The sequence below is a fragment of the Aedes aegypti genome, chromosome 3, assembly GCF_002204515.2.
Source record: "Aedes aegypti strain LVP_AGWG chromosome 3, AaegL5.0 Primary Assembly, whole genome shotgun sequence".
Classification (NCBI taxonomy): Eukaryota; Metazoa; Arthropoda; class Insecta; order Diptera; family Culicidae; genus Aedes; species Aedes aegypti.
Window position 1 is genome coordinate 329,402,804 of NC_035109.1, and position 27,708 is coordinate 329,430,511.

The window sequence follows — 27,708 nt, forward strand, 5'->3', positions numbered from 1 at the left end:
AAATACTTATTGAAATGAAATCCATGGAAAATAACTTGAAATAGTGTACGGAGGAAAAATGCAACAAATGTTAGTATAATATTTCAATTCAACTAATAAAAACTACCTATAGCTCAAGTAATTTCGATAGCGGAATCATTCCTTGCCGGTTTCTTGTCCAATCCTTTTGCACAGTTCTTATGAACAGCGTACTACTATTAGACTCCACTGTGAATAAAAAAAGGAAAAAAATGGGTGTCCCTTATAGCTTAATATTTTCTTATATGAAGCGAACTTAAACGCTCATCGCCCCTATTCTCACGTAAATTCTGGCTACGCCAATGCACATAAAACTATTTGTACCGGTTGTCCTCTACGGACACGACCATGTTGGAAATGCCTCCAAAAAACGAGCCTACAAAAACTTGAAGTTAAGGTTGATTGACGGGAATCGAACCCAGACACCTTCAGCACCTTAAATGAACATAATATGATATGATATGCTATTATTTTCAGCGAATAAATTTCAGTTTTGAACAGAAAAACTGCTTTTGAAATTTCGATAATGACGATGATTGTGATGAAGGATTTTTCATTAATGTAAAACCAAATAAATAAATTAATAAAGTCATTTTGTGACCCTATTATAAGACCAAAAGTTCCATGGACAATCAGAATACTTCAGAATACCTTTTAAATTCAAAAGATTACTTTATTTAAAAAAATACTTTGGTTAAAGTCCACTAATGAAAGTCACTCATTATTCCTGAATTTTGTCTGTCATAAAACTATCCAAGTACACCTATCACACACATCTTACACTCTAGAAATGGTCATTGGAAAGTTGATACCGCCAGTTTCTGACCTCCAGTTCTTCGTCCAAGTCGGTCAGTATAGCATTTACGTTCTCCCCGAATTCGTTATTCCCTCGGCGAGCACCACTCACCGAAGATCCTTCCACTGTTCTCAAACCTCCAATGACACTCTTATTGCTAGCACTAGCACCGAAACTGATGGCCCCCAAACTCTCACCTCCAGCGACGAACCTCTTGAAGTTCTCTCCGTACAACGGATTGTTCCGCACCACTCGGCTCGTCGACGTTCCACTTGCGGTGGTCGTCTTGATCCGGTGGCTGATGCCGGTAATGTTGAACTCATCGTCTTCCGCCGCACTATCACTCACTCCCGCTTTTTTCGAGCGGTTCTTCCGATCGAACAACTTCGACCGGAAGAAGAACTTGTGTCATAAAATGTTGGTAAAGCTTGTGTTCGTATTCTTTTTCAGGACGTAGACGCAGACGCACAGCACCGCTAGTAGCATGCAGACTAGGGTTAGCATAGAAAAAAAGGCATGCTTGTAGCGGGATGCCTCGGACGACTCACGGAAGAGTTCCTGCTCTTCTTCGAGGATCAGATCGATCCGTCGGTTCCGAAGTCGTTCCTGGTCGGTGGCGTTCATAATATGAGACAGCTTCGGTAGGAATCCGAACCAGAAGCTGTCGATTCGGCGAAGGTAATGGAAGTACTCGGAATCTTTGGTATTGTCCAGGTAGATGGCGCTTTTGGACGAGCGGGAGCTCTCCTGGTCGTCCAGGTTGATGTGACCCAAGAGGTAGGGATTTTCTGGGTTGGGGGCGTCATCCTGGTTCACGTTCAGCAGTTTGGATTCGATAGTTTTGATGTTGTCTTCGAAACTGGTTTCCAGACTGTGTTTGTCGTTTTGGAAGAGGTTCTCCGCTCGCGTGGAGATCAGTTTGATGTACTTGAGGTTCTCGGTGTACGGTGTCCACGAGTCAATCTTACGACCGGGCGTTGGATCGCTGGAATCGATTTGGGAATTATAATGTGCGTGCAACAGGGAACGAATAACTTACCCAACTTTGATGAACTCGGTGAACAACGCTCGTATTTTCTTACACAGCTTATCCTCGGATTGAGACAGCCTTTTTCGGCCAATTTCCTGAAACAAACTGGGTCCCATCAGGAACGGCAGGTCGGAAGAATGGGAAGCCCCACCAAAATAGTTGATCTTGCCTCGCATATCCATCGAGTTGGAATGATGGAAGAGGTAGACGTAAAGGTTGCCACCACCCCGAAGGGCTTGCTGGTGTAGAGATTCGTCGTTCAATGTAGGATCCTGATCGGTTTGATCGGCAGAGGTCATGCTGAACACTTCCAGCGTTTTGTAGAACGGAATTTCAAATTTAGTTTCCGTTGTCAGCTTGATGATTGAGTGGAGCAGGTGCGCAGTGGTGTCCGGAATCTGGTCGAAGAACCGCCAGTTGATGGTTTCACGAATCTTTAAAGAATTGGAATGAAAATTGTTTATCTAATTGTACGTGCCGTGAAGTTTGTTAACAAACTCACCTGATTCCGTCCAACCCCGTCGAAATCGTACTGTTCCAAAATGTTCGGTATCATCGTTTCATTGATGTACTTTCGCAGATAGTCCTGACCTTGTTTGGCAAAGTCGAGCCACCTGTTCAGCATGAAGCCACCCTCGTTGCTAGTGATCCCGAACATGATCGGCATATCTTCTATGATGAACGACTTGGATGCGAACAACGCCCGAGGATCGTCCAGAATGTAACGCTCCATCACAGGAAGATAATCGTCTACGATCGGACCCAGGTTGACCGTGTAGTTCCCATTTCGGTAGACGTACTCGTAAGCCTTGAGGAGGTCATGAACACTTTTCTGTTGCAAACACTTCAGAACGTTACGCCCGATATCGTAATTACACGCTAGGATCTTCACAATTTCATCGGATAAACCACGATCTGTGTTCACGCGAGAATACGGCGAGAAGATTGTGCCCGACATTACGATAGCCTTGGAAAACAGCCCTCGAGTCATGGGACTAACCATGTGGGTCATTACGTTTGGTCCTCCGGTAGTTCCATGACCTAGTAGCGTGATCCTGTTGGTATCGCCTCCAAACTTCTGAATGTTATCCCTAACCCAAACCAAGGCCAGCTGCTGATCGAGAAGACCAAGATTTCCTGGTGCATACTTTTGTCCTAGGGACAGCCAACCAAACACATTGGTTCGATACTGAACTGTAACTACAATGATTCCATCAGACGCAAGATCAAGACCAGTAGCCCGATTGATGGACCAATCGAAAGCCATTTCTTCGCCGGTGATCATGACCAGCACCGGAAAACCTCCGTAGCGAATGGCCGTCTCTGGCATCCAGATATTTAGGTAAAGGCAATCCTCGCTCGTTTCGCGGAACTTGTAGTGACCTTGGGAATCCACATCGTCGTAACTGTTGTGTTCTAACTGTGGGCAGATGGGTTTGAAGTCTCGGGCGTACAAAGTTCTGTTCCATCCCGGACTCGGCACTGGGGGTGTGAATCGCAGCTCATCCAGCGGAGGTTTCGCGTATGGGATTCCTAGGTAGGTGAAGACCGGTATTCTGGATGTTTCTGGAAATACTTTGAGCTAAGGGAATGAATTTCGTCAATAAAGAAATACTCAATGAAATCAATGATCTGGATTACCCCAACAATCGTTCCCTGGCTGAGAACAATGGTGACATCTTGTATCTGGGCCCGTGTTGTACTCCGCGTAGCTAACAGTAATATTCCTAGCGTGAACCTGTAAAGCAATGATCTCACCGCGATCATGACTTCGGTACTAATAGTGAACTTCAGTTGATAAAACATAGGACCTGATTAGGTTCGACATGCTGATCGACTCCAAGTCTGTGGGGGCGAAAGTGAAAAAGTGGGGGGTTATTACTATTAACCATTTATCACACAAACGAGTAAATTTCGCAATCAAATACCAGTGTCGTAAGGTGGGCTGGGCATGTGACCCGTGCTTAGCAGACTAACATGTGAAACGGAGCTTTTTGCTGTAATGATCGGTCACGCATCGATTCCGAAAATAATTCACAAAGGGGAGAAGACTGCCTGTAATGACATGGTGCGATAGCGTAAGGGACTAAGGCCATGCGGTGGTCATCACTGTGTTGTGACTATCATAGATTATATTTGCGATGTATTTTAAGACTAAAATTATTTCTCAAAAACATACGAATTCAGTTGTATAGTCGTGTAGTGGTGAAGTAACGGTTTATCAATGTTTTTTTTCGCAACCACGCGGTAAACATCATTTGCATGAAAATGGTATCGTTGTATAGCATGTTAAAGCATCATAAAACATTGACGAGATCACTACTGGGTTGTTTGGAAGAGCAATACGCATCAGAGAGCGTGTAATATACGTACCTACTTCGAAGGGAAGCAATTCGAAACAGGTGACAATAAATTAGCGGAGTGAAAATTCTGAACATGCGGCCGGTAGTTACCCATACCATCAGTTCTGTTGCGTGTTGATGGCAGATCGCATTCTTAAAAACAAGGGGTCCATGAATAAGTTTTGGGCAATGAAAGTTTTGTCTCAAGCTTAAAAATATCAATAATCACTTAATAAGGTCCCTGAATCCATTTCCGTTTTAAAAATGTCATAGCAAGTCTGCTTTTCGGCAAATGGATTACTTGAAAGCTACTGAGCTCATAATTGTTATCCCGTTTTGATCAGCGAGGTAACATTGATCAGAATGAACCTCCTCGTAAAAAGAGCGAATCAACATTTTTCGATGGAACATTTGCAATGCACGAATAGTGCTTCTTTTTCTCATACTCATAAGCTTATAAGAATTGTGATTATTGTTGAAATTGAGTTTTGTTTATATGCAAATTCATTAACTTTTCGAAACAATAATTTCCATGATAGTGGATGACACTACCAAAGATTCATGTCTCATATGAGTGCTGCAAACGATACAAGCAACTAACCTGTTGTTTTTTTTTTTTCTCAAAGTACTATCGCTGAAACAATTTTGGTGTCAAAATTTATATAATTCATTTCATTTATTTGGTTAACATCTAAACAGATAACACTGAATCAACAATTTCACGCCACAATACTCGGTTCGTGGCCGCATCTCTCCATCCTCGGTTTTGCCCCACGCTCGCCAAATAGATACGCACTTGATCCGCCCACCTAGCTCGCAGCGCTCCACGCCTTCTTGTACCAACCGGATCCGACGCGAACACCATCTTTGCAGGGTTGCTGTCCGGCATTCTTGCAATATGCCCTGCCCATCGTATCCTTCCAGCTTTGACCACCTTCTGGATACTGGGTTCGCCGTAGAGTTGGGCGAGCTCGTGGTTCATCCTTCGCCGCCACACACCGTTTTCCTACACACCGCCGAAGATCGTCCTAGGCACCCGACATTCGAAGACTCCCAGTGTTTGCAGGTCCTCCTCGAGGATGGTCCACGTTTCATGCTCGTAGAGGACTACCGGCCTAATGAACGTTTTGTACATGGTACATTTGGTGCGGGCGTGAATCTTTTTTGACCGCAGCTTCTTCTGGAGGCCACAGTAGGCCCGACTTCCACTGATGATGCGCCTCCGTATTTCACGACTAACGTTATTGTCAGCAAGGCTCCAAGGTAAACGAACTCGTCGACCACCTCGAACGTATCCCCGTCTATCGTAACAATGCTACATAGGCGAGCTCTGTCGCGCTCGGCCCCACCAGCTAACATGTGCTTTGTCTTGGTCGCACTCACCACCAACATTTGCTGCCTCGCGTTTCAGGCAGGCACCTTTTCAAATGTTCAGCCGACAATGTGCATATCATCCGCGAAGCAAACAAATTGACTGGATCTCATAAAATCTTACCTCGGCTGTTAAGCCTGGCTCTCCACATAACACCTTCTAGCGCAATATTGAACAACAGGCACGAAAGACCATCATCTTGTCGTAGTCCCCGGTGGGATCCAATCGAGCTGGAGTGTTCGCCTGACACCTTCACACAATTTTGCACACCTTCAATCGTCGCACTTATCAGTCTCGTGAGCTTCCCGGGAAAGCTGTTCTCGTCCATGATTTTCCATAGCTCTACGCGGTCGATACTGTCGTATGTCGCATTGAAATCGACGAAAAGGTGATGCGTTGGGATCTGGTATTCACGAAATTTTTGGAGGATTTGCCGTACAGTAAATATCTGGTCCGTTGTCGATCGGCCGTCAACGAAGCCGGATTGATAACTTTCCATGAACTCGTTTACTACGGGTGACAGACGACGGAAGATAATCTGGGATAATAATTTGTAGGCCGCATTTAGAATGGTGATCGCTCGAAAGTTCTCACAATCTAACTTTGCCTTCTTGTGGATGAGGCACCCTTCCTTGCATTCCTTCGGTAGCTGTTTTGTTTCCCAGATTGTGTCTATCAGCCGGTGCAGACAAATGGCCAGCCTCTCCGGGCCCATCTTTATGAGTTCAGCTCCGATACCATCCTTACCAGCAGCTTTATTGTTCTTGAGCTGGTGAATGGCATCCTTAACCTCCCTCAAAGCTGGAAACTAACCATATCGCCCGCAGTACTGACGAAGGCATTTCTTCCGTTGTCCCATCCTTCATTGCCTGTGCTCTCAGCGCCATTCAGGTGTTCGTCGAAGTGCTGCTTCCATCTTTCGATCACCTCACGCTCGTCCGTCGGAAGGCTCCTATCCTTATCCCTGCACATCTCGGCTCGCGGCACGAAGCCGTTGCGGGATGTGTTGAGCTTCTGATAGAACTTACGCGTTTCTTGAGACCGGCACAGCTGTTCCATCTCCTCGCACTCCGTCTCCTCCAGGCGGCGTTTTTTTTCTCCCGAAAGAGGCGGGTCTGCTGTTGCCGTTTCCGTCTATAACGTTCCACGTTCTGCCGGGTCCCTTGCTGCAGCATGACCGCCCGCGCTGCATCCTTCTCCTCCAGAATCTGCCTACATTCCTCGTTGAACCAATCGTTCCGTCGACTCCGTCCCACCAGTGGCGTAGCTAGGGTTTTTGGGGCCTGGTGCGGAGTTCGATTTAGGGGCCCTCAAAATTAAGATGAACGCCGTCTAGGTATAAGGCGCTAATGTGAAATCGACTGTTGAAATAAACGAGAACAAATAAATTTTGTAAAATTATGACTAAACAAGTTGTTCTTTGCTTAATTCTTGTTCAGAAAAAAATTAGCTTACTGAGATTTATAGCGAGGACTTCTAGTGAAATTCTTCAGGTGTTAATTTTGTGATTTCACGAACTTCCTAAGATACCTTCAAAAATGCAAAGTAGATTTTTTATAAGGATAACCATAGAAGTTACCTCAGATATTCCACCATGAATTCCTTCAAGGATTCTTTAAGAAATTTTTCAAGAAAATCATGGGTACACCAGGAATGTATCCAATTATTTTACTATCGTTTTCTTACAACTACAACCAAGATTTCCGTTTACAACATTTTGAAGATTTCTACTAGTATTTTCGCCAGAAAGTTTCGAAAAGAGATTGTTCCTAAGATTCCTTCCATAATTATTCTAGAAGTTCTTGGAGAAATTTTCCAATGATATTTTCAAAGAATTTTGCCAGGAATATCTCCAGAAAAAGATTTTTTTTTTCAGAAATTATTTAAATCATTTTAAGATTTTTTTTTGAAATCCTTAGGGTTTTAAAAAAATTCATAAAAAAAAATTTATTTATGAATTTGTTTAAATCCCAAAGTAACATCTGATGAAACTTGATAAAATTTGAAATTTACCTTTGTAGAACTCTTAAGCTCTTGAGGAAGTCTTGTAGGATTTCTTAGATAAATTGCTAACATGATTGGAATATTTACTGTAGTATTAGCTGGTATGGAAACTCAGATGAGCTTTCAAAGAAGCCATGAAGATTTTTCTTGAAAAAATGCACGAGAAATTAATTGGAAGTATTGTAAGAATAATTTCATACGGAATGTTGAAGAAATCTTAGATAAATTTCTGATGGAGCTTTATGAAAAAACACAGGTCAAATTTGAGGAGGAATACCTGGAAGAGCATTGATTATAGTTCCACGTATAATCCCTGCAGGACTTTAGTAGCAATTCCTAGAATAAATGGGGATGAATTTTTAATAGAACCTAAATAAAAAAATCTGAAAGGATAACTGGAGAAACTGGCGTAAAAATTCCCTTGAATCTTCCTGGAAAAATCCTCTAATGAATGTCTTCAAGTACTGTAGGTTTTTTCTTAAGACTCCTGTAGGAAACTCTGGGGAAATTGGAATAGGCAAGAAAAGCGTTGTAATGCGCATGGATTTCTTGGGGCAAATTAAGTAGAAATTCCTATAATCATTCCTTGCAACCTAGGACAGGACGTGACAGCTCAACGAAGACTGCCCCTTTGTTTTTCAGTCAATAACCTTGACGATACTAAATCCAGTGTTACCAGTATCATTTTGAAGAGAATCTTGTGAATAAATTTAAATATCAAAACTCATAACTTGATTGTTTCTTGCACGGTTAATTCATTTAGTACAACAGAGGATGCTATATTTTAAAAAAATCAGGGTTAAATTCAAAACTGGCGACATTTTCAGAGAGAATTGACATAATTAGCATTATATTGGTTACAATAAAGTATTTTTTATTCATTTTTGCATTGTAGGAGCTCATGCTTTGAAGTTGAGTTCGAACATAAATAGATTTGAAACAAAAAGATTTCATGAAAACTTTCCGAACTTTTGATAAAAATTCTAATCTATGAACTAGCAGCACGGCCGGGCTAGCAACAAAGTGCCCTGTTGCGATCCAACTCAACGTTGTGAAAGTAGGCCTTTGCCAAAACGACCAATGGGAAGTGGTCTTTTTTGACAGGCAATTGGTTTCGTTTTTGTACTTTGACTTGTCACGTCTTGTCTTAGCTTGCAACAGCCCTGGAAGATTTTTTGGGAAACTTGGTGGTGGAACTAATAGAGATATTTCTGAAGAAGATCCCAGAAGTATACCTGAAGAGATCTTTGTATAAATCACTAGAAGTATTCCTAAAGTTTTTCCTCGAGGAATCTGAAAATTGATTGAAAGTGACTGAATGCAAAAAAAAGTATCTAGAAGCAGAAATCTCTGCAAGCAGAATAGAGAAATAAGTAACTTTAGGACCATTTTACTTAAAATAGAGACATTCAAGACCTTCCGTTAAAAATGGAGACTTAGTATATAAAAAGAGATCTGCTACCAAACTTGAATGGGTACAGACCATTTCCGGAAGATAATAAATGATTTGTTTAACCCTCTAATACCCATATTTTTATTTCGATTCGTTTTCTAAAATCGTTCTACACACGTTTTGAACAATGATTAATTTTTATTCGTAAATTTATGAAGTTTCGTGATTGTTTTTAATTTTTGAAAATTCCTGCTGACGGGGTTGGTGGTCTGATGGCTACCGCTTCTGCTTCATATGCAGAAGGTCATGGGTTCAATCCCAGGCCCGTCCCTTTCCTCGTACTTTGTAGTTGTATATCTCTCACTTGCTTCTATCTTCCATTCTAAATATATCACACTCAAACTATTCGTTCATAGCAAACGCTAGAACCAGAGACGGACAAGAAACCGTTTCCCTAACGCTTCCTACTTCCACGCGCACGCCTTTCTTACGCCTGATACATAGGCAGTCTGCTAACCACAAAAGCAAACCTCTCTGCCATGCCTTTCCCCCAATCCATACACTCCCGCATGAACTGACGTGGATGCAGTGGAATATACGGTCTACGTGGGAGTCAGTTCAATGCATCATCAATTCCTCCCCCTTCCTTTCATTGGTCTGCATTCTGACGTGGCAGGTGCCATTGTTGCCTAAAAATAGAAGATCACCAGCACTTATACACTGAGGATGCCTGTTAGTCCCAAGCAGTCATTCGGTTGGTTCCTTGTGTAAGTGCAGCTGATCTGGCGATACTGGAGTGCATCCACGGGCGGCCAATCAAGCTCAAAATTCCTGTTATTTTTCATTTATTTTTTGAAGCTTCTTCTGGTCACTGATTTTTAGCAATAATAAAAATTCAAGTTTTACGGTACTTTTGATATTTTTTTAAGTAACTACAGAAAAACAGGTTTGAAATTATTTTTGTACCACCAGGCTCTTCTTCTGTGATAAGTTGATAGTAGAAAAATATATATGGTGCGATATTTTGTAGGTACTCCAGGCATTTGTAGGTTATATAAAATTACAATCTGTTAAAAAAAAGTTGAGAAAACAAACATTAAAGTTTCAAAAGTCATAAAACACCTTCCTTATATACGTGTTATTAGCCAAGGTTTAAGCCAAAAATAAAATAATTTTGATTTCCGAGCAACGAAAACATACACAAAATTCTAAAGTGTACGCCGTTCAAAGGCGAGGTTGGATATTAGAGGGTTAAGAATATGGTCTGCAACATACCTCCAAATCAGTTCCAGATACGATTATGGGCCCACACATTTAGGTAGATCTGACTGAATTGCAAAATTTAACCAAGTTATGGAGAATGAAGTTTGAATAGGTGTTTAGGCTACTCTAGTTACTAATACCATTGATCAAGGGGCCCCTACACATTGACAATCATGGTCACCTTGAAACTAAATTTGTGTCTGTTTGTTAATGTGTTAGTTTTCTAGAAATTATAAAAGATTCATTATATTCAATTCATAATATTCAAATAAATTCTTACTTCGATTTGGGGGCCCCTATGAACTCGGGGCCCGGTGTGGACCGCAATCACCGCACCCCCCTAGCTACACTACTGCATCCCACATACCCGCGACGTTGCTCTCAGCTGCATCGTTGATGGCTGCTTTCACTGTTCTCCAGCAGTAATTTCATATAAACATTGATAAACCCATATTTTGTACAACTTTGACGACATGTAGCACAAAATTGTGATATGCTGGAACATTCAACTGTTTGACATATACTGTAGACACGGAATTTGAACTTTGAAACTCACGAAAAAGTTATTTTTGTTCCCCTGCGTAATCAGTACTTAAGTGCTTTAGAAATACTTTTCCAAAATGAAAATTATTAAGAACTTCCTGCCTGATTCTGCTAATTCGCTGTTAGAGCTTAAGGTTAAGATGAATCGAAGCCAAAATTCAAATTTTCAAGAGCACGTATCTGGAGAACTAAACACCCGTTTGAGCTGAAAACCTAATCGATTGGTCACCACCAGCTTAAGGTGAAGATGAATCGAAGTCAAACTTCAAATTTTCAAAAGCACGGATCTGGAGAACCGAACACCCATTTGAGCTGAAAACTTAATCGATTGGTCACCACCAGCTGGTGATCAACCGATTAAGTTTTCAGCCTGAATGGATGTTCAGTTCTCCAGATTCGTGCTCTTGAAAATTTGTGTTTTGGCTTCGACTAACCTTCACCTTAAGTGTGGTATCTACGGTGTCTCCGTGACTTCTCTTGAGCTGGCCTCACTCCAGTGCTCTGTTTAACTTCTACTGGACGCTCATGTGCATTTCGCTATTCTACAACGACTCGTTCTCCGCTGGTGCTTTTCGAGCTCTTTTGGTTGACCAGTTGGATGCCGAGGTCGGTCCAACGATTCCGGTTGGATAATGACTTCCGGTTCACAGCGCGCCCGGACGACTCAAGCCGGTGATACGTTACGTTTTACTCAGAGTAGTCCACGAGGGTGGATCTATCCAACTCCGACGATGATTTCCCTGGTGGCGGAAAATATGCCGAACTGATGCTATACGGGCAGATGCCGAGGACGAATTACTCAGCCTACTACGACTCGATGTTGGTCAGCCTAGTGTCAGAGTCGGTTCTGCATTTCCGGTTGAAGAATGTGTTACCGTTGAGAAGATCGCAGGCATCTAGGTTGAAATGCGCCAAGTAAAAGGTCTTTTCCAATCTAAATCTCAGCGAGAGCACCCGGAAATATTTCCAAAATTAAGTTGGCGCTTAGTAAGTTATTCAGATTCAATTACATAAATGCATAGACCGTTCCAATCAGGTTTGAGTAGCTTCGATACAAAAGGTATCCAGAAACCCCAATAGAAATCCTAACGCCCTACCCATAAACCTACTACCAGGACCCGTTATCGTTTGCCTGAAGAATTTGGCAAACGCTCCAACGACCGGTCTAAACCAGTGGTGAACCCATATAGCTGCCCTGAAGGTCCGCTCAAGGTCCAAGGATCACGCCAAGGATACCTGCAGCAGACCATTGGATCCTCCGACGCTCTAGGAAGTTGGCACAACCCGTTGAAGCACCGGTATCAGCCTATACCCACTGAGTTGGCAAAGTCATCGCGTTCAGCATAGATCGTGCCGATCAACCCCCACGTGCCCCACTTCCGGTCGGCCGCATCGAGACAATACACGTCACCCCCACATCACACCCAGTAAGTCAAATAAAAGAATCAGAGAAATTGAGTGCGTTTTACTTGAACCTTTGACGAGCTTAAGCCGACCCTAAGAGTCTCTATATTTGAGCCAGGTCCCTCCGACCGGTCGGGTAACAGATGACTTATTACCATTACTACGATACGCCCGCTCTACTCGGTCTAGTCCACGACGGAGGATCTAAGGCAGCGTCCATTTATTACGTAACGCTAAAATTTGAAATTTTTGACCCCCTACCCCCTCCTCCGTAACGCTTTTTGTATGAAAAATTTCAAATTTTTGTATGAGCCGTAACGCTTGAACCTACTCTCCCCCTCCCCCTACAGCGTTACGTAATTTGTGGACGCCGCCTAACCTACTCCGATCGCGGCCCGGAGCGCTCTGGTCTTCACACCATCTTTTTTTTTGCAGCGACGATATAATCTGCCTTGTTCACCTCTGTTCACCGCATTCCGAGTGCTTTCATGTTGAGTCATGTTATGCACGATGTCGTCCAAATTTAAGACGAATGCGGTTTCTGACATCATCTTGCTTCGTATATCCCTGAATCGACAGCAGTAATGTGGATACTCTGCGTTATCTGATCCGTGTAGATATTTTCGGAAGCATCCTTTCTCCGAGTTATTCCACTCCTGCTGCAACTTGTCCATTACATCCAATCTGAAAGTATTTCTCATATTTCTTGTGTCCCTTCTCTTTTTTTTATGACACTTCGTGCTCGTGGCCACTACTGTGCCGGAATCAGTTTATCTGTATCTTCCTTACCGATACAGTTCTATTTTTAACTAATCTATATTTACATCTGCATTCACTCTCTTCTGCTCTTTTGCTCTCACACCGAGCAGGTAGGAGAGTGCTCTGCTGTTGGTCCAATCGATTTCCATAAGCCATAGTCCATTACTCTTGCGGTGGTTCGTTTTGCCGTGTTCCTGAGTCATTTGAGGCTAGCTGCCTGCGAAGTGGGTCAGTTTGTCTCAGTCACCATCTGATACTGACGGAGGATAGATGTGCTCCCCTAAGCACGGTCCTCCGTGCGGCGTCTTCTAGTGGCAGGACAGGTTATTTTTTTGGAGGGGCTGGGAATTGAATCCATGACCTTCCGCTTATGAAGCGAAAGCGTAACCTCAAGGCTACGGACCCCCTATGTGTCCCTTCTCTGGTAGCATGCTATATTCTCAGTTGGAGTGATGCAGATGGGACCATTCCGGCGATAACGCACACTGCTTCCGACGATATAGTACGGTAGGCACTCGTCATCCGTATAGCCGTGAGCCGGAATGTACCTGCAAGCTGCTCTTGATTGCGCTGCAGCCCAAGCCGGAGCTTCTTATATCAATATGAATGTTGATGCGGTCGTTCAAAGACGCCTCGTACTGTTTCTTGGTCCTTAAATGTTGGGCATGTACAGTGTTAGCTGCTCTCGCTGTCTTTTCGCAGGCATAGTCTTCGTGGCTGTCGAAGTTTAGCCTACTGTTGACCGATACCCCAAGGTGCTTTAGAGAGCGCTTCGATAAGATTGCGTGTTCTCCGATGTTGATCTCGAACTGCTGAACCGCCTTGCATTTGCTGACCAGCACCACCTCCGTTTTATGATGAGCCAACTGCAGCTTGACTCAAGTCTTGGCAATTATCGTAAGAACGACATCATCTGTGACGATCTTGACTCCATTCAGTAAGTACTCCATTGTACATCATATTCCACAGTGTTGGACCAAGTATGGATCCATGTGGAACTCCCGCCGGCCTGGTTTGTGTCGTAAATCAGTGCCCCGTTCTGAAAGTAATTTTGCAGAACTTTACACAGATATTCGAGGACCCGCATTCTGTGTAGGGCTGCGGCGATTATTTCCCAACTGGTACTGTTGAACGCGTTCTTAACATCTATCGCTACAACTGTGCAGTTGGACGCGATAATTCTCCTTGCATGCGATGACCGTCCGAATAGCATCCACCGTCGAAGTTTTTTTTTCCGATCTACCTTTTCGACAAACAATTGGTTGGTGTTAAGTCAGAAGGGACCAAGTACAAAACTTGGGAAAATTGGATTATTCTCTCATTAGATGCGAAATTACCTTACCTCCGTCTCACTTTGATCGGATTTGATGAATGCTGTAAACTGCGAGAGATATGTAACAAATTTACTTTGGATGATCAATACAAATCGATTAAAGTGTGCAGTCAGAGAACCCAGGTGCTTATTAATATAACAGCGAAAATGATCAGCGCGCCAAGGAATGCGAGGAAATGAAAAACATTTCAAAAGATTTGTCAGATTTTTCGACATCGAATGATTCTTCTACTTAACCATCAATAGAAATTTATAAATATTACTTAATTTGATGCATTTGATTTTGATTTACGACCATTTACCATGATGGGTACCTTAAAATCCCCCATTATGGGGCAATTCAGTTTATTGCATAAAAATAGCATTCAAAGGCTTCCTTATTTCTGGGGTTTTCTCCATCCATTCCATCCAAATGCACAATTTTCATGACTTTCAATGCCACAAGTGCTTCTTGTAGTAAGCTTGACACACAAATTCAGAAACAAACCTAAAATTATTTGGTTGTATTTGTTATACGAATTTTTATAAAGAAAAATCACAGACAAACAGACAGACAGCGTAAATATAACCGTGCTTAGGGAACAGTCCGCTGCAGTGTATCAATTGTCACCCCACACGCAGCAACAAAGACATTGTCACCTCCTATTCTTGTTGCAACAATTTTATTCCGCAACATCAGTTTATCATTACTTGAACAGAATATGACAAAGATCGATCGCCACTTGCGCAGCGATTTTCTGTGCTTCGCATTGCAATTTTTGAGAATTTTCTTCGTGTTAGTAAACATTGGCACATTATCAAGCAGCATCCATAAAACAAATTTGATTTTGTGTTTAAAATAACTGATTAATTGCGAGTTGAAAAGGTTGCAACAATGTTGCACTCTGTGATTGTCATGATAATTTTGCTTTCGATTGTGTCCTTATCCAAAACAGTTGCGACAAACGGTTGTGAGCGAGTTTGTTTTGTTGTTTGTTTTTTGTCTATTTCGATGATAATTTGATTCACTGGTCCGCTGGTTATTCGTCCGCTTGATTATTAACTTCGGTCGTTCTAAGTCTACTTTGAGGTAGTAAGGATACAACTTGAAACATATGATAAATTTGAATGGCGAACGAATCCTATAACGCTTAGTGACCTACCGTTTAGTTTCTCAAGATTTGAAAATAAAACCTTGTATCTTTGAGATTATTAATATGTTAAATTGACTTAAATGTCTTCTGTTAAGATAAACTATATTGGAATTTGAATGGGAAATGATACAAATACAAAATTTAAACTTTATTTGAAGAAAACCATACCATATAAAACCATATTGTCTTCCAAATATTAGGGTACGCTATATCGTAAGGAAATGTCGAAATCCCCGATATATTGAATAGGAAATATCGAAAGATAAATAGCGGTATTCCGATACATCGAAAATATCGGAACGTCCCTACACCAAATATGACATTCAAATCGATGTCTGGGATGGTACACAAATTATGTCACGCTAAATTACTACCTCCCCCCCCCCCTTTGACACGTTTGTTGTATGAGTCCTTAGAAAGTTTTATAAGGCTTGTCACGCTTGGCTTGACCCCCCCCCCTTTGGAGCGTGACGTAATTTATATATTACAATAATTATAATGGCTTCTCGTGCGATCTCAATTCAGGTAACTTTCAGAAGCCGCGTTAAACAGTGGTATACCCGACCAGAACCACGTAACAAGATTATAACACATTCCTATCAGCAGCAGTTAAAAATAACAGAAATTGATATAATTTTGTTATCAAGATGGCTTTGTTTTCATCTTGTTACATTTTTGTAACACATTTATAACAACATTTGTTATATTTTTGACATCACATTTATAAGTTTGTTGCAAATAACATCCGATGTCATAAACAGTATCATAGTTTGCTATAATTTTGTTATTTTGTAACATCCTTGCAACACATTCTGTAATAATTTTGTTATTATTATAACAGGGTTTGTTATATATTAGTTTAGTATGGTGCAAATTTAGTTAGAATTTTTGTTATTTTAACTACTAACGGTACAAGTTTTATAACAACTGGTGATATAAAAAAAATCATATCACGGGAACATATTCTGTTATAATCTTGTTTCTTCCTTCTGGTCGGGATACTACGTACTAACGTTTCAACTTCTTCACTCCGTGGACGTTTACAGTGAACTGGTATTGTTTGCTTCTAGTTGGCTGCTTTTAGGTTTAAGGTTTAAATATTTTCTGGATCACCGTAAATAATGTTACTCTTATCACAAAGATTCCGATCGGCGGCATTCAAAAGGTTCGTACCAAATTCCGGAATATCGATGATTATCTTCTATAAAAATAAAAATGGAATGGTTTTTGTACGTCACGAAATAGCTTGAGAACGGGCTATCCGATTTTGAAATATTTCATATAGATATGATCTTGAAATTTTTCCATAAATATCTTTGAAAATTTATAATGCCCAACTACCTTAGATGTCTCTTTAGTGGTTTGACGATTTCAATTGATGATTTGACTGTCCCATTAATGATCCGGAATATAAGGCAAAAGTGAGGAAGCGTCCGGAATAAGAATCATGAAAAGGCCACATATTTTGATTTATTTAAAATTATTCAAGTTGCGAAAGCGTATTCTTTAGCCACCATTTGAAAGTTTAGGGCTTCCGACGCCTGATAACGCTAAAGAATTATACAGAATGATTTATTTTGTATGCTCTATGCTGGGTTATACTTCACTGAGGCCTTAAGTGTCCGTAATATGAATCAAAACGGTACTTGATGGCAAGACGAAGTTTGCCGGGACAACTAGTTGAAATTGAAAATATACTCATATCGATTTCAAGAGTGCCATTGGAAGTCCAAAGATTCGAACCAGATGGCAGGGGACCCATTGAATCTGAAAGATTCCGGTCGGAGTATTAAAGATTCCCACAGGATTTCAAAAGATTCATTTCCGAAAGCGGCCACTGGATTTCTAAAATTTCCGCAAGTGTGCTAGAACTCTCACAAAAGCCCCGATATATTTTTTAATATCAGAGTTTTCATGTCAAATTCAGAATTTTCGTTAATGTTCCTAAATTGTCACCCTAGTTCAAGTATTCCTATGAAAATCGAAAAATAAGGATTATAATATCAGGATTGCCATGAAAATTTGAAATTCCCTCGGAAATTGCTATATTCTCACCGGAATTCTCTTCATAATCTTAGAATTTCCACGGCAATATAAAATCTCACTATATTTCCATAACTTTTATCCATGCATAAATCACTCCACTCGACTCCGCAATCTCAAAGCATGAGGAGCAACCTCTGAAGCTTACTTCCAGTACGTTGTAATCAATGCTACTTGTCTTCATACCAACAAGCTGCCTGCTTGAAAAATGAGGTGTAGTAAAGTAATAAAGAATATAATACAGTGACCATATTTGCATGTAAACTTTCTTGACCAGTGATGCTCAACCTTTTCGGAGCCGCGACCCCCTTTTAAGATTTACAAACGTCTTGTGGACCCTTAAAGATGGATGTTCTTGAAATCAATGTTTATGGAAATTGCGAATCTCTCTAAACAATTTACACGCGGTTCACCATCGCCAGAAGCACTCAACTGTGTTGTACAAAGTTCACAATGTGAATATTGAAGTGTTTGATAGAGTTATGCAGCTAGCGCGTATTGAAAAACGTCTTGTTTGAGTGATTTATCAACAGAGAATGAAAAACTAATTTATTCAACATAACAAGTCAACTAGGTTACTATGTTACACCTTGCTACGCCTATGTTGCTACGATGCTATGCTACTGAGCACGTGGCCTCTCAAACTCCTCCTCAACATTGGCCAGCCGTACTCCAATCGCTTCTCTCAGCTGCTTCAGTTTAACTGCTCCCAAAGGCTTGGTTAACAGATCAGCTTCCATCTTATCCGTTGGGCAATATTGGATAGTTACAATTCCGTTCTTCACAAGATCCTTCACATAGCAGTATTTAGTGTCAATATGCTTAGATTTTCGAGTGATTCTATCTGCAACAGCAAGGGCAATACAGCTTTGATTATCTTCGTTCACACGTACTGGTAACTTCATCGACTCGCCTAGATCGTCCATCAGCTTGCGCAACCACTGCAGCTCTTGAAGACATTCTGCAAGTGCAATGTATTCCGCCTCAGTACTTGATAACGAAACGCTAGTCTGTTTGCTGCATCTCCAGTTGACAAGACCTCCTCCTAGCTTGAGAATGTAGCCGGTGTTTGACTTTCGCTCACCGATCTCTCCAGCCCAGTCTGCGTCCACGTAGCACTCCATCTCGCATGGCTCTCCTCCACGCAAGTGCAATTGATGGTCCGCTGCGCCTTTGAGATATCGAAGTATTTTTTTTGCTTCATTCCAGTCCGCTGTGGTTGGATTTGAAACTCGTCGTCCAAGGATAGAAGTTGCAATTGCCACATCAGGCCTAGTATTGACGGCGATATACAACAAACATCCGATCAGGTTCTGGAACTCTCCTTGGTTCTGCATCAATTTCTCCTCCTTTGGTTGTAGAAAGCCGGTCATCATTGGAATTCTCGATGTCTTGGCATTCTCCATTCGGAATCGAGACGAATCTTTTATTATATAGCTTCTTTGATTCAATGAGTATCTTCCATTTTTCTTCCTCACTCGCAGTTCGAGAAAAAAACGTAAATCTCCCAATTCTGTTATTTTAAACTCCTCCTTAAGCGCCGCCATCAATGCTCGATACTCGGATTCCGTTCATACAACAACGACAATGTCATCTACATAGATCAGCAAATACAAGAATCCATTCTTCGTTCGCCGCACGCAGAGGCATGGATCCGCAGTTGAGCTATGGAAGCCCAATTTCTTGAACACTCCGTCGATCCTATGGTTCCATACTCTTGCAGCTTGCTTGAGTCCATACAGACTGCGTCGTAATTTGCACACGTCGTTCACATTGCTGCTCATGAAACCCGGAGGTTGCTTCATATAGATCTCCTCCTGCAGCTCTCCATACAGATAGGCTGTCTTGATGTCTACATGGTGTACCAGCATCCGGTCCCTGCTTGCTAGCGTCAAAACGTCTCGCTTTATATCTTGTCACTTGACCAGTCTCATCTTGCTTCCGCTTGTAGACCCATATACATCCTATCGCTGTCCGACCAGGTGGTAGCTCGGTAATCTCCCATGTTCCATTCTCTCGATGTGACGTCATCTCTTCTTTCATTGCAGCCTTCCACTAAACTTGCTCAGCACCAAATACTGCTTCTGCAAACGTCTTGGGTTCAGCTAGATCCACAGCCAGGCTTACCACGTCTTGGGACCTATCAGGCGGCACTCCAATGTTCGGCCGAGTTGATCGTCGTACTACTGCTTGTTTCATCGTGTCATCATTTAGTTGACTCTCGTCACCATCCGATAATGTTAGTTCCGCAAGCTCATAGGCTTCCTCATCATCTTCGACTTCGGGGTCTTTAAACTCATCACGTTGTTCAGCTACTTCCGGCGCGACGTTTTCCAAATCAGTCAATTGTAGAGGAACTTCTGTTTCTTCAGCTTTATCAATTGCTGGTTTTTCCATGGAACCGTCTGGTATCTTCTTCGCTAATTCGTCCACCTCCAGGAATCTTACATCCCGGCTAATGACTATTTCTCCCGTCTTGGTGTTCAATAATCTGTATGCTTTGCTGTCGGTAGCATATCCAACAAACGTAAGCTTCACTGCCTTCGATTCAAACTTCTTTTACGTTTTTGCTGTGGTTTCCAACCATACACTCCGCACCCGAACACCCTCAGGTGGCTTAAATCCGGTTTTCTTCCAAACCATACCGTCGTTGGGGGTGACAATGGGTCAAAAAGGGATATGTGCGACTTATTTTTTGAATAACTATCGCAATTTAACTCCAATAAACTTCAAATTTGGTGTGTATGTACTTTGATGGTACATTAACAACTGTTCAAAAAATTAAAGACAAATTTTTATTCACAGCGGCACCACAAGTGAATGAAAAATGACCCAATCTCACCCCATAGAGGGGGTGACATTGGGTCACTGTAATAAAAATAACTTGTTTTTGAGAATATGATTTCAAAACCATTCACAACTGAAAAATATTGATAAAAAACGATGCAAACAAGACAAAAAGATATCTAAGATGTTTCACAAGTATGATAAACCCACTTAAAAGGAATATTATACAGCAAATTGAAGAGCTATGAGAAAAAATATGTAAACCCAACATTTATCGTCAAGTTTACATAAATTTTCTTGGTTTATCCTTCAAATTGTCTTCAAAGTCTCATCCCCATTGCTATAAAGCCCATTCAGCTTCCCCAAAGGTGTAATGAAACAGTGATTATTTTAAACCTTCGCAAATAGTTAAATTTCGGTGCCACATTCCACGATCAATAAATTTCAGGCAGAAGTTGACGTCATAATCCCAGTATTTCAGCGATCCAACTCATTTGTACTTCCTTGAGATGTTTCTATTATATGAAAACACTGATAAATAATCAAATTTAGAAAAAAACACCCTTTTGATAAAAATTTACGATGTTGCTGCGCACGAAACACAGTTGCTGGTTTGAGAAGTTGACAAAATGCGTTATATTGTTATTCAATGCACGGAATACTCAAGTAGACTTGTTTGATGTTTCAGAGATGCTGAAAGAAATTGCGGAAAATACCTGTGATGTGTAATGAAAAGACTTTTAACATTCTACTAATACAACGATAGAGGCTAGAGTACATGCGTGATACTTTGTACAGGAGAAATTTATTGTTGTAAATTTTATCTAGTTTCAACATGCAAGTTTATTGATGTAGTAAACAAAAACTACTATTTCTAAAAATGTATATTGTTATGAATTATGTGTAATAATATGTTCCCTAACATATGAATTATTAATTTAAGTAATATCAGCGTTATTAGCTGAAATATTTCACAAAACATATTTTTCCGTTTTGACCCAATCTCACCCCCTAGACCCATTGTCACCCCCATCGACGGTACTTCGAATGGTGTGATGTCAGTCGCTTTCGTCGGAAGTCTGTTCTGCAAATATACTGCTGTATTAACTGCTTCCGCCCAAAACTTCCGCGGTAGTCCAGCGTCGAGCAGCATGCACAGTCCCATCTCATTCAAGCTTCTATTTTTTTGTTCCGCCACGCCGTTTTGCTGGGGTGCATACCCAGCCGTGTATTCTGCCTTGATACCTTCCGAAACGTAGAACTTCCGTAAACTGTGACTTGTGTACTCGCCCCCTCTATCCGATCGAATGGCTTTCGGTTTTCTTCCGAACTGAGTTTCAACAAAACGTACATACTCACGAATTCTGCCTTCAACTTCGGACTTCTCTTTCAAAAAATATACCATCGTGTAACGGCTGTGATCATCTATCATGGTGAGTAGACTGGCCCAGCTCCGTATGGGAGAAAAATAAAGTAGTATGATTCCACGGGGCACCCCCCAGGATTATTTCTTGGGGTTAGACGAAGCCTTTCTGAAAAATTCAGCTCATTTGGTCGTTCCATGAGCTGGCGCATTTGGATTGAAGTTAATATGGGATTTTCAGCTAAAACATATGGGCAACAGCACATCATGTACTGTTTGGTTCAGGAAAATTGATGATCGCGTTCAATTGGACCCAGAATGTCAAAAACACTACTTGATATAATAGCGAAGAATATTGTAGAAGATTGTACCATGATCAAAATTAATAACGTTGGTGTTTTAACTATCTGAAGTATATCATGCAACACTGCTTGTATTTCTTCAACATAGCTTGGAGGTAGCCACTGAGCGCATCATAGCCACCTATGACCGTGGGCGAGCTGAGGCACATGCCGCATGCATATAAGTGACTGTACGGGAGTGCTGATCTAAGCCTAACTTTCAACAACTGAAAGAGTAATGAAAATGAGATTAAATCCAGATACAACCTTTTGCAATTATGTTCATTAGGGTATCAACTAGTGTATTTGTCATTCTGGGCTTATTTGAACGCGAACAATTAGTATACGGAACGAAACAGTGACATAGGATCAATTTTCAATATATTTGAGACGAATATCCCATACAAACTTCAAATCGAATGCGCCAGCTGGTGAAGCAACCAATTGAGTTGAAATTTTGAGAGAGCGTTTTTCTTACCCTAAGGCTCATATCTAGGGGGTGCCCCATTGAGTTTTACAACTTTTTTGTTTAAGGGCCAGTCTAATGGTGAGGTAATATCTGCAACCGCCTTGAGTTTTCGTCATCGGGCCACTCACGTCACTGTGAACGATATCCTAAATCTCCTTTGAAGTCTTCACAGCTTCCTTTGCAAATGTGGGTCGGGCCATTTTCCCTTCGATGCAGCATTCACACGTCAACTGTATACTACAATTCTTAACTTGCATACCAGATACCAAATTCTTCCGTTCGATTTCTCCAAGAACATCCGGATCTCTATGGCCAAGTCTGCGATGCCACAAGTGTTGACAGTCCTTATTGTGTTGACGATTTGCTACCATCAAGGAACGCGATTCTTCTACCGTATTCAGCCTGTACAGGCCACTAACTCGATCTGCCGTCGCAATTTCCTCACCATTGGTCCACATACTGCATCGATTGGCTTCAAACATAGCACGTACACCTTTTTCCGTGAGCTTCGTGATCGACAACAGGTTTCCTTCAACGTCAGGGGCGTAGATGACCTCAGTCAGCGTAATCTTCACTTCTTTGCCTTTGCTGCACCTGTGATTTCCGGACGCGCTGAACTGTCCAAACGCTGGAACGATTTGTGATCATTCGCAAGATGGGATGTCGCCCCGGAGTCCACTATCTAGGATTTTGATTCCTGTCTACGACTTCGCACCATAAACGTAAACGCCTTATTTTGGTCATCTTCATGCACTACTTTCGCCTTTTCCTTGTAAGACCTCTTCTTGGACTTTTCGTTGGAATTCTGCTCCGCAAAATAGGCCCGGCAATCCTTCTTCCGATGACCTTGAATTCCACAGAAGTAACACGCCACAGATTTTTGCTGCTTACCTCTGCCTCCTATCTTTAAAGCTTGTTCTTCCATTCCGCCCTTCGGTTTGGACTGCTTGTCGGCTTCGTCGATGAGTTTCATCTTCACAAATTCAAGCGTCAGATCTTCTTCTTTACGATCTTCCAAAGCCGTCGTCAAAGGGTTAAAAGATTCCGGAAGTCCTCGAAGGATAAGTGCGACTGGAAACTGGAACTATCCAGTCTTGAGTAGTTCTTCAGTATATCCGCAAGATAAGCTTCCATGCTCTCTCCAACACGGTAGTTTTGATTGGTGATCTGCTTCAAAAGAGTCACTTTCTGTCCAAGCGAAATCTTACTGTGATATTCCTTCAACGCCTTCCAAGTCGATTTTGCCGTCGTTTCTGCCTCGATAATGGTGAATTGACTCTCTTCCACTGTAAGTTGAATTGTAGACAGAGCCTTTTCGTCACCATTCGTCCACGCGTCGGTTACTTCAGCCGGTGCTGTCCCTGGGTCGACAAATTTCCATAATTGCTCCCGTCTCAGCAACGCTTTCATCGCAAACGACCACGACTGATAGTTGGAACTGTTGAGCTTCGGGATTCGTCCCCACTCCATCACAGGATATCAACTGCTACGCTTCTTGACTTTGGATTCCAAATAATCACTCCTACTGGACTTCAAATACGCCTAGTGGTTTTTATCTGGGCACCACAACCTGATAGAGCTATGCAACTAGCGCGTATTGAAACACGTCTTGTTTGAGTGATTCATCAACAGGGAATGAAATAATAGTTTACGGAACAAGTTGCAGAATGATGATTTTTACAGCACGAGTGGTAAATTTATCCTACGAGGCTTGCCGAGTAGGATAATTACGACGAGTGCTGTAAAAATCGAGTTCTGCAACGAGTTACGTACAACATTTTTTGCAAATTTCGTTGAAGACCACTTGAGAGTATCAGAAATTATATCGGAATGCATTCACCATTATTTTACAATTTCTGAGAAATTGTTGTGTTATGATTCATTACGCAACTCAAAACAGTTGCGTAATGAGAATGCGTTGCGTAATGAATCATTACAGCACTGCTTTCAGTTAGGTAATGACTATTCCCGCACTGCATACTTCAGTGCAGGAAAGTAGGCCGTTTCATGACAGATTGGCGTGATGAAAAACAGCCTATTACGATGAGAAATTGCAAAAAACTTATTTATTCAACATAACAAGTCAACTAGGTTACTATGTTACACCTTGCTACGCCTATGTTGCTACGATGCTATGCTACTGAGCACGTGGTCTCTCACAGTGTTATCTGGTGTACTGGGCAGGCACTTCTACAAATTATGTTTGTAGTCACCAACAGATGTTAATGGAAAAATTGTCAATGCTAGAATCCTGTTGTGGTCCGCTAAAAATTGAGTCGGGAATTTTCCAACTTTCATAAAGGATCTTGACAAAATTCAACAAGTCATGCAGGGCAAGTAGGACAAACTCCTTGGGATGTTTTGCTATCTAATAGTCTGAAAAACATCAATAAGCCGCATTTATGTACGATTCAAGATAAAGTAAAGAATTTATGCACGATCCTTTTTGACCAGGTCATTCTCGTTTTAATTGTCTGAAACGTGACAATTAGCAGTGCTTGGAAACAACGTGTATTGTGACCAAATATAAGTTCAGTAGTTCTTAAAAAAATAAACTGTCGAGAATCACTAATGCAAATAATAAAATACTCCACATGGAAACATTCTGAAGTTGCTAATAAATCGTCAAAAATATTTCCTGGAGATTTGCAGATTTCATAGGTTTTTTAGAAGCCAACTGGGAGTACTATCAAATAAGTCGTCAGGAAAACCTTGCATCTCGTCAGTAAGCTGGCAAAATCTACTAAAGATTAAGCCGCAAATATTCCGGAAATTTTCTATAGATACATCATGGATTTTAGTTTTTAGGAAACCCTGGATAGAATTAGAATGGATGTGCTTGAGTATTATAGCAGACTTGCAATCCTTAACTGATCACAATAAAGGTTTTTTTTCACAGTTAAAACAAACAAAATAGATGTTAATTTTAAAATACTTAACAGATAATTTGCACAGAAAAATTGCAACTCAGTATAAATGTTCTCTTTAAATCAAGTTGGATAAAATATTCCTCACAATTATTCATTAATCAGGAGAAACGCCACTTATGTACTTTCGATGGCTTCACGGACCCCCTGAGAACGCATCACGGCCCCCTAGGGGTCCGCGGACCACTGATTGGGAAACCCTGTTCTTAACTTTGAACAAAAAAAAACTGCTTTTGAAAATTCGAAAATTAATGACAGATCTTGTCGCCTTGAATTAGCTATTTTAAAACTGAACTCAAATATTTGATTTTATACAATGAGACACCGAAAAGATTCCCTTTCCTGGGTGACTTTCTTTCATATTTCAATCATTTCTCCATCTCTAATTTGATTCCTTAAAAATGATTAATTATCGAATGCTATCAAATCAATTTGAAGCACTGCTTATAAGATCCTAGGTGTGCAAATCTAGTGTTTTTGTTGACACACGAATAATTTAGTGTCTGCCTAACAGAAGACAGATTTCAACTTCGCCAGTTAGTGGCAAATCATTTGAGTGACCTTACATTTCGTAGGCAAAGCGGTCGATTTTGCTACAAAATGCAACATGCATCGCAAAAACCAATAATAAATAAATACCGGAGCTAGAAATTCGTCCATCAGAGATCATTATCTCGATCGCGCTCTTCCCATCCGCATCACCCTCGTTTCACGCTTTTAAAATGTTTAATTGGCGCGCTTTTCAATGGTAGGCATCCAGCAATGGTTCTATTCACCCACCTTTGACTATATGCCGAGCTTCACTTTTCCAGCCGACACAAAAAGTTCACGCTCCACGCTTTTCACTCTCCAGCCCGGGCTAGTTCAGCTCAGTGGTGGTTGAATGAATGGATCAGTGATTTGTGTTTTATTCCGGCTCTTTTTTGTTTTGTTCTGCCACAGCCGCCGCCGCTTTGCTACGCTTCTGATGGGTAGAATGGAAATTTCGTATTATTCTAGAGCGCTATTTCCTCGTTGGTTGTCATAACGCGACTCGGCTTCAATTGTGCGGGTGGAAAATTGCGCGTCATCCAAAACCACCGAACCGCTATGGGCCAGGAATCAAAATTAAGTGACCAAAGTTCAAGCTACTTTTTATAGAATACATTATATGAAATGGTTTTCTCATTATTGAGAACATGTGTGATTGTATAGCAACGATTTATTGATTTACTACAGAATTCCGTTGCACTTTATATATTAACCTACTTTATACAATTTGTACTATTTTCTGTCTCTTTCAAAAAAATGAGGGGTTTAGCAGCAAAAGGGGTGTAAGTGTCAAAAACCATGTTCCCAATTTAATTCAAAATACATCTTAATAACTCCAAACACCACTTTTTCATGTAGGTTTTTAGATTGATATTTGTTCATAATGCAAGCGCTTGAATTTTTGATTTCAGGCCCATAGTGGCGAACATTCACCGATATATCACCGCACCAAAAATGTCCAATCAACAGTTTTGCGGACTTTCAGGGTTGTTTTTCTAGGCTTTGCTTACTTTTTGTGTGTGTTATCCGGGGTAAAACCGTTTGAAATTCGCGGAAGAGATGGTCACCAATCCGTCACCAATTAACCTTCGCTAATCCACGAATTGATTGTGGTGGCGTTTCGAAATCGTTATTTTTGTCGCCAGGCCACACTGTTTTAAAGATTTAAGCACTTCTTCTAAAAACTTTATCACTCTTGCAAACTATATTTGCACAATTAATCCTCCAGCAGACTTGAACATGCAGTGCACAACGTTTTAAAATTTGCCCCTCGTTTCCGGTCTGGTGCATCTCCGACGCGATTCTTTGGCCGTTGCCATTGTCTTATACACTTATTTTTTCAACAGTGAAGAAGCAGCACCTCGTTGAGAAAACAAACAAATTTCTTCGGCTCCAAGGTCACGGCAACCGAAACGCCCTCTTCGCGATTTTGAGATGACTCAATTCAATTTAACAATGGTTCCAAAATTGGCTGTAATTCACAGCAACGGGGGTACCAATTGTGACCCGAAGTTCTGCACGAAACGATCAACCACTCGTCACTAGCACCGAATTAGAACTGAACTGAAAACTCCAGTCTCTCGGTGGCCACACGGGAAAAAGTCATCCAACCGATGAAGATCACCAGCTCGTTTTTTTAATGGTATATTGTTATTATGTGCCTCGCCAGGTATTGTGGACGCAGGTTTGGTTAAATAATGCAATTTGGGGTTCGCAGAAGAGTGTGTGGCTGATTAAAGAGGGAGCGATAGATGGGAAGTTGCGTGTATGGCAGCGATCATCAATTATTCGATTTAAAAGAATTCATTATAGTCTAGTAGAAACTTAGTGCATATTTTGCGAACCTGAAGTAGTCAA

The 27,708-nt window shown here is 41.3% G+C and overlaps 2 protein-coding genes across 4 annotated transcripts; both read right to left on the bottom strand.

Moving 5' to 3' along the window:
- Window positions 1-762: 762 nt before the first annotated feature.
- LOC110678194 lies at window positions 763-1,222 on the bottom strand (the record flags this gene model as incomplete). The annotated part of the gene is made up of 1 exon (XM_021850821.1): window positions 763-1,222. A coding segment is annotated over one exon (420 nt), but the record flags the coding sequence as incomplete, so codon positions are not given.
- On the bottom strand, window positions 763-27,417 carry LOC5578347 (liver carboxylesterase 4). Of its 3 annotated transcripts, XM_021849100.1 has the most exons (6): window positions 26,862-27,417; window positions 26,101-26,284; window positions 3,486-3,689; window positions 2,347-3,426; window positions 1,854-2,278; window positions 763-1,799 (listed from the first exon to the last, which is right to left on the bottom strand). In XM_021849100.1, exons 3-6 carry the CDS (start codon window positions 3,648-3,650, stop codon window positions 1,223-1,225), a joined length of 2,247 nt encoding a protein of 748 aa, XP_021704792.1. In that variant the 5' UTR covers window positions 3,651-3,689; window positions 26,101-26,284; window positions 26,862-27,417; the 3' UTR covers window positions 763-1,222. The 3 variants fall into 3 exon arrangements, with proteins under 3 accessions (XP_021704792.1, XP_021704793.1, XP_021704794.1); XM_021849101.1 differs by lacking the exon at window positions 26,101-26,284; XM_021849102.1 differs by lacking the exons at window positions 26,101-26,284; window positions 26,862-27,417 and adding an exon at window positions 25,960-26,071.
- Window positions 27,418-27,708: the final 291 nt, after the last annotated feature.

Excerpts from the sequence above, each read along its gene's own strand:
- LOC5578347 (XM_021849101.1), bottom strand. The coding sequence starts at position 3,650 with ATGTTTTATCAACTGAAGTTCACTATTAGTACCGAAGTCATGATCGCG. Across the intron at positions 3,427-3,485 it reads GCCAGGGAACGATTGTTGGG|CTCAAAGTATTTCCAGAAAC; the intron begins GTAATCCAGATC and ends TCATTCCCTTAG. Across the intron at positions 1,800-1,853 it reads ACCGAGTTCATCAAAGTTGG|CGATCCAACGCCCGGTCGTA; the intron begins GTAAGTTATTCG and ends AATCGATTCCAG.